An 11,021-nucleotide genomic window follows, 5' to 3' on the forward strand; every position below is an offset into this window, starting at 1 on the left:
ACTAATTCATCAGGTCCATACCCACAGCAATAATTAAATTTTATTTTTTAGAAAAAGGGAACAACTTTAATGAATGGTACAAAACTAACAGAGAGAAAGTAATGATTCATGAAAAGACAAATACTGATTGCACGTACACCACAACACACAAAACAGTGACCAGTTTGAAAACACACACACACACACACAAATAAAGATAATGACATTTGATTCAGAGAGAGAGGGAGAGAAAGAATAGAGAAGAGGGATGAGGACAAACCAACAAAAACAACAATAATAAATATATAAACTTATAAAAATGTCAATATTATCCAGGGAATTAGAAATCAAAGAAAAATCAAAAATAATATCAATAGAAAAGAACCAATAATAGTTATTATTTTTATTATAATCTTTATTCCAGATAATTTCTCTCTTTTCAAAATAGCGATAATTACAAAATGCAGCCGATGGTTGTAGTAATACACTAGAATACCTTCCCAGTACGAGTGGACCTCCTCACACAAGCAGTACTGCTACCATGTGACACTGTGGCCTCCTTTACATCAAGTGGCTGTGTCTCACCTACAATATTAGCAAGACAGAGCAAGGCATCAGCACCTCTTAAATCATCAAGACTAGAGGATCTAAAAGAAAAGAGAGAGAGAGAGAGATACAATACAATAGTGCTATAGTAATTTGTTATAAGTATTCTTTTAATAGTAACACAAAAATTGGTGCTATAAAATACACGTATTGAAAAAAGCATCAAGTACTACATGTACATGTACAGGGGCTTGTAAATGAAATAGGACCTTGATTCATGCGATAAAGGAGAAGGCCCATTATAGCCACTGTCAGCCAGAGAGGAGTCAATATCAGTTCCACTGCAATCCTCAACGCAATCATTGTCCTCACTGCTGTTGTATGCTTCATCATCTGAAATAGGGAGATAGAGAAGTAGTGTGAACAATAGAGATACATGTACAGGTATTGTACATGTACATGTACATGTATCTACTGAAAAATGTAACAGTAACTGTGGAGTCTTAGTGAGTGCATCTGAAATGTAAGACATGCCCTTGGCATCAGCTTCGTTAGATACATGTAGATAGTACATGTCTCAGGTATACTAAGGTACATGTACTGTACATGTACATTACTTAAATGATATGTACATGTACTTACACAAACGTGATTAAATGTACATGTACATGTACTTATTTTGAATCAGGTCTGGACATACAAACGTACATGCACGCACAAACATGTAATAAATAATGCATTACAATTTAAGCTAACCTTCAGCCTTATTGTGGCCATTCACATTCCTTCTCTTCACCTTCTTCTTGCTCTGCTTTCTCTTGCGCTTCCCACGTCTTCCCCCAACACTCCTTCCCCTGCCTCCATTCTCTTTCTGTGTCTCCATCACCTCCTCACTATTGCCTAATATCAACTCAGCTGCTGCTAGCACCTCCTCAAGATTCAAACCACTCCTAATGAAGGAAAGGAATGCGTGTGTATAGAGAGGATTAGTGCCAGTAACTGTAAATGTACAAAAACTTTGAGAGAAAGAATACAATAACAACTCCACGTGGACACAAACAAAAACATGTACGTGTACATACATGTACATGTACATTGTACATCACTATAGATCTAGAATTAAATTAATTCAACTAAAAATGGGGGGTTTCAGGAGACCTGGAGAGACCAAAAGTCTTGTAAAGTTAATCCTTTAGATCTACATGTAACAGTGTACATGTACACTCTGTAAATATACATGTACATGTACATGTAAATGTAATACTGTAGCTTTACATGTAAATGATGAAATATCTTTATACCTTGAAGATGGTGCAGGGGAGGGAGGAGGTGTGGGCAAATCAGTATAACAGTGGTCGTGATAGATGGCTCTCACTAGAGCTGGATCAACCCCACCATTCTCAGCACCACTTATAAGACATATTGACAGTGCTGCATCTCTTTCAGCAGCATCAAGACCTTTATCTGAGACTGCTAGCTCTAATTCCTCTCTCAGGGCAGCTAGAGGGAGAGAGAGAGAGGGAGGGAGAGGGAGGGAGAGAGAGGGAGGGAGGGAGAGAGAGGGAGGGAGAGAGAGAGAGAGAGGGGGGAGAGAGAGAGGGAGAGAGAGAGAGGGAGAGGGAGGGAGAGGGAGAGAGAGGGGGAGGGAGAGAGAGAGGGGGGAATTATTATTTAAACAAGCTATACAATGAACATGTACAGGTATGTAGTTGCTATAGAGTTTGAAAGAACAGGAAATCACTTGTAAGAAAACAGACTGAGGGGCAGTAATTAGAATAAGACAGGAAAGTAGAATAGAAAACAACTACACATGTACAAACAAATTGACACAGATACATGTACAAATACATGTACATGCACTGTATATTGAAGCAATACACATGTCACATACATGCATGTACAGATATAATTGATGTACATGTACAATAGTTGATGATAGAGGAAATCAGTCAGGCAGTGTTTGGTATATTAGCACAGGTGTTCATATCACAACAATCAGCTATAATTATATTGTAACTTGTAGCTGAAAATAACAATAGCATAAGGTACATGTACATTAGATGTTCATTAAGTGCATACACTTAAAGGAGGCACACACACACACACATATATGTACAGTGTGTGTAGTGATACTGGCACTTATGGAGAATGTTTAGGTGAGGTAATAACATGGTTTGTTGAGCACTGAAGAGGTTAGAGTCATTCGAAACCCAAACACATCAGCTCACAGACACAAAGAAATAAACAACCCCAAGAAGAGAGAGAAATAAGAGTAAGTGTAATATCTAATACACTAGGATCAGAAGCCATAACAAATACCAGAGAAGCCAGTATAAGAATGGAATCTACACTTGGCTGTAACCTGATTGGCTAAAACAACAGTACTGTGAGTGTAGTAGTAGTAGGATAGTACATTCGTATACTATAACAATAGTGCACACGGATAAGTTGTACTGTACATGTACGTGTACATGTACATGTATGTCATCATGCGTGTATCAAGATGTATTAATGTGATAGTGGACAAACAGGTATTGTAATTACCATGGTAACAAGGCAATACATGTATACATGAAGATACAATTAATATCACTTACCAATCATACTCCTTGAGGCAACAGGTGAGAGAGAGAGAGAGGGGGGAGGGATGGTGAGAAAGAGAGAGAAAGAGAGAGATTAAAAACACATTTGTAAATGGATTTCATAGACTTCTCATAAAACACATGATCAATAAATATCGTTATACTTTGAAGTTCACATTGTCTTGTTTGTACCAATGACATTCACAAGTTAAAAACTACAATGAATAATACCTTTCCTTTCATAAAGCCCCTTAACACCCTTTTAAAAGGCTTCAACGCCTATTGTCACAAGATTCAATACAGCCATATAAAACTGTTAGCAGACCAGAGAGTGTTTATTTCATTAGCATTAATGGGTGACTAGTCTACCCTCTATGAAAGGCATGAAGCTTTCTATTTAGCTTTGTCTTGCGCTAAATGTGTTCAAAAGGTGCATGCCTAAGAGTGCATGTGTACCTTGGAAAGTAAGGAGGAGTGAAATACTTGTGATAAGGATGATAAGGGTTAAGCTTCAAAGCAGAGAGGAGACTTTCTCTGTATGACGAATCAACAGTCCACAAGCCTCCCTTTGTAATGATGGACTTGCTCTGTTTCAATACAGACATAAAAAGGGAAATAAAGAGATAAAAGATAATGAATGACATACGAGTCTATTTATTGCAATATTCATGGGGAGTATCTAATGTCATCATTAAGTATAAACATGACCTGGGGATAAGACTTCAACCACATCCAGGAACCACATGGTCAGTAAAGTTGAGTCATCATTGACAGTCTTACATGTAACACAAGGCAATGTCACCCAATCCAATTCTATTATGCACTTTTGAAGTGTTTCCATGACAGACATAATAAAGGCTCTTTTTAATGGCATCACTAATTTGACTTTTAATTCTTAAAATCCCATAACATGATTACTTAAACAATACGCGTGTGTCTTGATGACACAAAACTTCGACTGCACACATTCTCTTTCCACAACATTCCCCCTCTTAAATCTACTACATGTACAGCACAAGTACCTTACTCTCTGCTTTACTTTTTGACCCCCCACCCTCAATTTTCCTCTCCCTTTCTCTCCCTCTCTTACCCTTTTAGAAAACTTCTCAACTTTCTTGAAGCACTTATTCAGCGAGAGGTTGTGTCTGATTGAGTTTTTCCAGCCCGGGGAAGCCGACTGATAATATGGGAACTTCCACTGTACCCATTCATAGATCTGCTTGACTGGTAGCGTCTTGGTAGGAGAACTCTCTAAAGCCATAAAGATCATACAAGCAAAGGAGAGAGGAGGCTTGTGAGCATCTTCACCATTATAACGCTTGTTTCGTACACTCAGGACAACGTTGAGCATCTTCTCAGCAGAATTCACGGTACCTTTACGAGGAACCTTAAACTGTTGACCGTCCGGGCCTAACTTGAGTCGATCCTCTTCGTCTAATTTTGAACTCGAGCCTCGTCTTGCTGTAGTCCTTGTACCCATTGGGCTGAGTCTGTGAGGAGAGCCGGTGAGTGCGTTACACATGGTGGTGAGTACCCCAGGGTTCTGAAGCCAGCTCAGACTGGTAAGCTCATCGTCCTCTACTCGACGAGAAATGGAGCCAAACACATGGAGGGAGGCTTCCTCTTCTCCCGGTAGCTTGGGGACTCCTTCAAGGGACGTGGTAGAGGGAGAGAGAGGGATACTCGGGGGTTTTAGGCTAGGGAGGGTTATGTGAGATGTGGCTAACATGTCTGCTACCCGAGGAAAGCCTTGCTCTTCGTCGCCAACCATGTGACACAAGATATAAGCCTTCTTCTCTGAAGCGGCAGATGATTGACAATTAGCACTTGAAGGCGATCAAGACCTCTCCTCTACAACGAAAGAGGGCTCTCATACAAAGGTAAAGAAGAGTGAGACCGTTCACGTGTTTCTGTATCTCTCTCTTTTCCTTCTTCTCCGTTATTCTGTTGTTCTATTTCTGGATGGGAACGGTTGCTAGGATACGTTAGTATTTTTGTCGTCATGGCTACCCTCAATTAATAATAAAACAACAATAATAGAAATTATAATAACTAGAATAAACTGAAATACTATACCACAAACCGACCCATTGATGCATGCAACATGTATTTATAAATTCTCTTTGTTTTATACTCTCCTGGCCTTGAGGCAATTGCCTTAAAATTATAATAACAACAACAATGATGATGATACTTAAAACACCAATAGTGGAGAGAAATATTGTGCATTAAAAGCACATAAATATCTAAAAAAAACAAGAAATGATTATTACTAATTATGTTTAAAAATCTGATGGAGTAAAGGAGAAAGAGAGAGAGAGAATGTTTTTATGCCAGTATGGTTAAAAAATTTCAACGAATGTATGAAATGAATGATGGAGTGATTATTACAACAAAACTGATACTCTGGAGAAGGAGGCTGGGTTTAGTTGAAGTGCGATAGTTTAGTGTAAGTCTCTTCTCTTACAGGAACAAAACCAGTGTTCTCATAATCTAGAAGTTTATAAAAGCAAGTAGAAATTAATAGCAAAAAAAGCACATAAAAATGACTACGGCATGCTGATTTGAGCTAACAAAATACCATAATAGTGGAAAATTTTGGAGGGAGTTAAATTTGGTAAATTACCAAAACTAATTTTGGTGATTGGCAAATTTTATTTGGTGAATTAGCGGCCACATGACACTTAGCATTATATATGGCTTAAAATGGTGGATTTTATTTTGTAAATGACTATCAAATGCCAAATTCACCAAATTTAATCCCTCTAAAATTTCCCGCTATATGGTAATGCACAAAAAAATTAATATGGGTGATCCCACAAAAATTAATATGGTTCATGCCACAAAATGCCCAGTAACAAAATAGTAATGCATACTTTGCTATATTCAGCTACTAATATTTTACACACTACACTTAACACTATAAATACACATATACATTTGTATAGATAAGTTGGTATTATTGTAACAGTACTCACATGTTCTTTTAGTCTTTGTATCAACAGCGTAAGGAAGAGGAGGTACTGGTGGATTAGGAGTGAAGGAACAAGGCAGAGACGTGTGGACGGATAAAGGTATTTCACTTGTGTCTCCATGTGGCTCATAAATCGGGCCTACTACATGTACACAAAATGAAATTAACTTTACTACACATTTCAAGGACAAGACTTACTTTTCATCAAGTGGCCATAAGCTCCTTCTTCTTCATCATCATCATCTATATTATCAGGTGAGTAGCGAATTACGTCATAGTCTTCAGCTGGCTGAATTACATCATAGTCTTCAGCTGGTGGCTCTGTTGTTTACAACAGTAATAGATAAAGGGAGCATAATGTAATCAAAGGATTAATGTGAGAGCTACCACTATTATAGATGGTGATATAAAATGGCTTCATACATTAGCACATCAAATTAAAGAATGTATACACAGACAGGTACATGTATACACAGACTGTGATATGCCAACAAGCAGTTTTTATTATCAAATCAATCTTCATTACAGTATACTATAACTTCAAGCAGATATCTTTAATTGGAAACATGCAGCTCAAACTTTCTACGTAGCATAAGGACATCGATATGTATTTTTAAAATGTCATTAAAATTTGAGACAAATTCGGAGACATTTTTTGAAAAAAAACCATGGGCTATAGCTTTGGGCATTTTTTAAAAATTGGTCCATTTTTAAATGGCCATTACTCAAAATTTGTTATTGGAATCGACTCAAACTTTTTACATAGCATAAGGGCATCAATATGTATCAGAAAATTTAATAAAAATTGGGGGTGATTTTGGAGCCATTTTTTGGAAAAACTATGGGCTATAGCCTTGGTATTTTTCAAAAAATTGGCAAATTTCTAAAAATGGCTATAACTCAAAAAACTTTAGTCGGAATCAGCTCAAACTTTCTATGTAGCATAAGGACATCAATATGTATCAAAAAATGTATTCAAATCAGGGATGATTTTCAAGTTGATAAAGCACAAATTACACCCATGCTTTTTGGGACAAATATGCATAAAAAACATAACGATATTTTTAAAATCTAATCTTTAATAAACATTCACTGCACTAATTCTGATTTGCAAGATGTACACATTATTATGCATTCCATTATATACATGTACATGTAATAAGCACATGAACTAACCAGTGATCAATTTCTCCGACACTGATATCATGGATGAATCTAATAGATGAGAAAAGAATAAGTCAAATCAAAACATGAAAAAATAAAACAATTGCAATATTGAGAGCTATAATATACCACATGTTATAGATTACCCACTGTCCCTTATCCATTACACTTTAAATAACACTCATCGTTTACATAATCTCTTTCATATCATAAACATCAAAGTTATTCATGATTTATTTTGACAGGCGATCACATAAACTTGATATGATTCCTCCTACCTGGTACTCCTTGAGAACCACCTTTTCTCCGAGGCGGAGGAGGGGGAGGAGTTTCCTCGGCTTTTATCGGTAGAGAAGGAGCGGAATTCCTTCCATGACCCATTGGTTTCTGATACGAAGACTGGACAGGTACTTCATAATCGCTAGCAATAGCAGACGGGACCACGCCGCCCATATCCCCTCCTTTACACGTACCTCCCCCCATCCCTCTTAGGCTTAGATCTGGCGAGGAATATAAGCCGCCATTCTGCTGAGGTGAACTGATTGGAGATCTTGACGTATCAAGTTTCGTTCTTGGTTTGGGTATCGGAGAGCCAGGTGGGCGCGTTGTTGTGTTTGTCATTGCAATAGGAAGGGGTGAAACTAAACAAAATGAATAATAATATTACTTTCGTTAAAACTAAATAAGATTACTTTCTTGATCAGGAGTTGGAGGTAGAGGTCTTTTGTTTCGTGGTTGCGCAGGAACTATCAAAATTTAATAATACTAAATACAAAGAATTGATGCTGTTACCTCTAGATTGCTCAAAACAACTGAGTGGCCTTGAAAAAAAAAACAAAACAGAAAAAGTAAAAAAAAAAAACAAAAAGTGGCAGCGGTGGGATTCGAACCCACGCCATCGAAATGACTGGTGCCTAAAACCAGCGCCTTAGACCACTCGGCCACGCTACCACAACGAAGATACATTCAACTTTACTTACCTTTGAGTAACATCCTAAATAAAAATTCATAATTTGCTATAATTTTAAATTATTTATCTTACCACAGCTACATTCTCTAATGAAATCTGCTTCAGAGCTGCCTTTGACTGTGACCTAAACCATAAAATATTTAAAGCATGGGCCACTTTCATAAAAAGACACATACTTTCTTCTTTGAATCTGAAACTCTGCATCTTCTAAATCCTGGGTCTTTGTCTATCAAAAAATGAAAAAAAAAGAGTGAGAATAATACAGGCAACACTAAAGTACTTAACAACTACACTCCTGCTATGTATAAATGTGTAATTTGCTTGTTATACATGTACATGTGGTAGTTACACTTTCATTCATATTATTGAAAATTATTTTTAAAAACAGCTGCTAAAAGATTGTTACTAAAGTTTACTCTCTCTGAGATTGCTGTCTCTGTTTTCAAAATATCCCTCCACTTGTTGTTTAGCGGATAAACAACTCAACAGTTAAAGTGACTGGCATGCAGCCTTGTTGATAAAGCTTATTTGACAGCTGCTCAATACTTGGGCATGTACATTCAAAGTGTATTAGCATAAAGTACAAAAGAGGCTAAAAGATAATAAGCTAAGTCCCCGAGTCACTCCTTCTCCATTGTTATCATTAATATCTAAATTAATAGTGAAATTCTGACCACAATTTATCATAACAGGTAGCTATGATTATATAGAGTATACATGTTACTCCAAGTTGCTCAGAAAATGGACACTACTACATTTTGCAAATTACAATCATTCACTAAACCCACTATTTCAGTTACTTGTGAAGGGACGACACTTGTGGAAAATAACACTTCATTCAGCGTCTGTATCCACATGTGCTTCTCTGACGGAGTGTCGGCTGCAAGATGATACTTCCTGTCTTTAGTGCAAACGTCAAATACGTATTTGTGACCTTTGACAGCTACAGAGCCAGAGACACGATAGCATTCAGTCAGGTTCACAATCCCTAGAATTAAAAGAGAGAGAAAGATGAGGAAGGGAGCAGAATTAAGAGAGAGGAAGAGAGGGTATGGAGAGAGAAAAAACATTCATTCTGTGCCAAATTTGGCCACATTAATTATAATACAAATGTAAATGACAAATAGTATGACCAAACATGGTATGCATCCTTATATGTACAAGAAATAATTCCGTGGAAATAATTATGGTGAATATAATCACTGAGTACGTAAAGAGGAAAACAAAATTAAATCAATTTCTCATAAAAGGCAACCATAACATAACTTCATCATAATTGTATCAGACAGTGCAATTAATTGTAATTGACCCTGTCTGAGAGTATTAATAAGTACAAAACTTGACAGGAAAAAATCGTTAAACTAATAAATAATAAAGATAAAGAAAGAATAAAGAAATAATAATAATAATAATAATAATAATAATAATAATAATAAGACTGCCATATTATACTGTGTTCTATGCATCATTAGTTTCCTCTTAATTTTCAATACAAAACTCAGAGCACTCGATACCAGAACTGACCGCCCACCATTTACATATACACACATACCACTGAAGTGCAGTATATACATTACATAAAGTACATGTACGTGTATGCAAATGTGACCAGTAATATTAGTGTATGCACAATTATGTTTATTTAGAGAAATGAAAGTAGTAAACCTCAACTTGTAGCGTATAATTAACAAACTTAAAGGGAGGACTCTTTTACAGTGAGTGTATGATTGAAAACAGAGCGAGGAGGGGGAGGGAGAGAATTAGTAACATTGAAACACTTAAAATGATATTAAATTACAGCTCTAACATCATCAAGAGGTAATTAGCCCTCAATTTTGGTCAGTACAAGAATCATTGAAAGAGTTCCCACGCGTACCTTTTGGATCAGAGAGCTTCCTTGCTTCACTCTCGTTCTGATAATACTCCAGTCTAACGTATCGCTCAGCCAATGGGTAGGACCTTATGGAGTCACGGAGTACGAACCAGCGGCGCCTCCATTGAGAGATGGACGGTGCATCGAGTGGTGGGCTCTTTGTTAAGTAGCCCGACTTGACAATCTCGTTATTTTGTGCCATTTACTAATAGCTACAGAGAAAGGGAGAGGAAGAGATGAAGGGGGAAAGAGAAATGGCAGTTTATAATGTGAGGGAGGAGAAATACAGAAGGACTAGAGGTGTGGTCCTGGGTGTAACCACAGAATGCATGCATCTATCTTTTTGCATAATTCACATTATAATTATCCACTCTTGACATTATGCAATGAACTCCTTTGTTTTGAGGCTCTCAGTTATCTTTGAATAACTTCAAAGAGATGATAGGGAAAGGCCAGTGCAATAGCTTCTTATACAGTGGGGAGAATTGCATGTGAATTCATGATTGCTAAGGTGTTTTTGTTTTTAAAATTGACATTTTTTTCCTACCATGTACATTCATGGTAAAGAATCATAATACATTATCCCAAAACACAATCCTCTTCTAAATAAGTGCAGCGATCAGTGTTCCAACTTCTAGCTCGAATCTTTTAGCTTTTTTGATGCACTAAAACCTTTTTATTATAATAGATCTACGATTACGCAACCTAAGAAGCAATTTAAGAAACTCTTGACTAACCCCTATAGCTGCATGAGGCCATCTTCAAAATGTTGTTGTTGTTGTTGTTGAAAAACAAACCTCTTTAAAACAAAGGGAGTGTTTCTTGAAAGTGTGATGGAGGGAAATGATAGACACAGACACACAGAGTGGTTGTGTGCTACACATAATTAAAAACATTTTCATCATTTTGTGTACGTCCATCATGTGTATACAT

General features: G+C 36.9%; 2 protein-coding genes and 1 non-coding gene across 4 annotated transcripts; all 3 read right to left on the reverse strand.

The window, feature by feature from the left end:
• Positions 1-33: 33 nt before the first annotated feature.
• Positions 34-5,083, reverse strand: LOC100636033 (forkhead box protein N2-like). Its single transcript, XM_003387528.3, has 7 exons — positions 4,198-5,083; positions 3,564-3,694; positions 3,123-3,133; positions 1,827-2,025; positions 1,282-1,475; positions 795-918; positions 34-626 (listed from the first exon to the last, which is right to left on the reverse strand). The coding sequence occupies exons 1-7, from the start codon at positions 4,876-4,878 to the stop codon at positions 467-469; spliced, it is 1,500 nt and encodes a 499-aa protein (XP_003387576.1). The 5' UTR covers positions 4,879-5,083; the 3' UTR covers positions 34-466.
• Positions 5,084-5,225: 142 nt separating this feature from the next.
• Positions 5,226-10,381, reverse strand: LOC100637547 (son of sevenless homolog 1-like). Of its 2 annotated transcripts, none has more exons than XM_019998118.1 (12): positions 10,092-10,381; positions 9,004-9,203; positions 8,392-8,441; positions 8,288-8,339; positions 8,226-8,239; positions 8,038-8,066; positions 7,938-7,991; positions 7,524-7,886; positions 7,258-7,296; positions 6,280-6,402; positions 6,086-6,223; positions 5,226-5,600 (listed from the first exon to the last, which is right to left on the reverse strand). In XM_019998118.1, the coding sequence occupies exons 1-12, from the start codon at positions 10,288-10,290 to the stop codon at positions 5,533-5,535; spliced, it is 1,329 nt and encodes a 442-aa protein (XP_019853677.1). In that variant the 5' UTR covers positions 10,291-10,381; the 3' UTR covers positions 5,226-5,532. The 2 variants fall into 2 exon arrangements, with proteins under 2 accessions (XP_019853677.1, XP_003387588.1); XM_003387540.3 differs by having other exon boundaries at positions 9,016-9,203; positions 10,092-10,380.
• Positions 8,115-8,196, reverse strand: Trnal-uag (transfer RNA leucine (anticodon UAG)). The gene has a single exon. It is a non-coding gene; the product is annotated as a tRNA-Leu (tRNA).
• Positions 10,382-11,021: the final 640 nt, after the last annotated feature.

Source organism: Amphimedon queenslandica, unplaced genomic scaffold (genome assembly GCF_000090795.2).
Source record: "Amphimedon queenslandica unplaced genomic scaffold, v1.1 AMPQUscaffold_13339, whole genome shotgun sequence".
Classification (NCBI taxonomy): domain Eukaryota; kingdom Metazoa; phylum Porifera; class Demospongiae; order Haplosclerida; family Niphatidae; genus Amphimedon; species Amphimedon queenslandica.

What these genes read in the sequence shown, in the direction of transcription:
- LOC100636033 (XM_003387528.3), bottom strand. Translation starts at nt 4,878, where the DNA reads ATGGTTGGCGACGAAGAGCAAGGCTTTCCTCGGGTAGCAGACATGTTA. An exon ending in TCCCCTGCACCATCTTCAAG is followed by an intron (nt 1,476 to 1,826) that starts GTATAAAGATAT and finishes TTCCTTCATTAG; the next exon opens with GAGTGGTTTGAATCTTGAGG. An exon ending in CCTTTATCGCATGAATCAAG is followed by an intron (nt 627 to 794) that starts GTCCTATTTCAT and finishes CTTTTCTTTTAG; the next exon opens with ATCCTCTAGTCTTGATGATT.
- LOC100637547 (XM_019998118.1), bottom strand. Translation starts at nt 10,290, where the DNA reads ATGGCACAAAATAACGAGATTGTCAAGTCGGGCTACTTAACAAAGAGC. An exon ending in TTGTTTTGAGCAATCTAGAG is followed by an intron (nt 7,992 to 8,037) that starts GTAACAGCATCA and finishes AAATTTTGATAG; the next exon opens with TTCCTGCGCAACCACGAAAC. An exon ending in TGGTTCTCAAGGAGTACCAG is followed by an intron (nt 7,297 to 7,523) that starts GTAGGAGGAATC and finishes CTCATCTATTAG; the next exon opens with ATTCATCCATGATATCAGTG.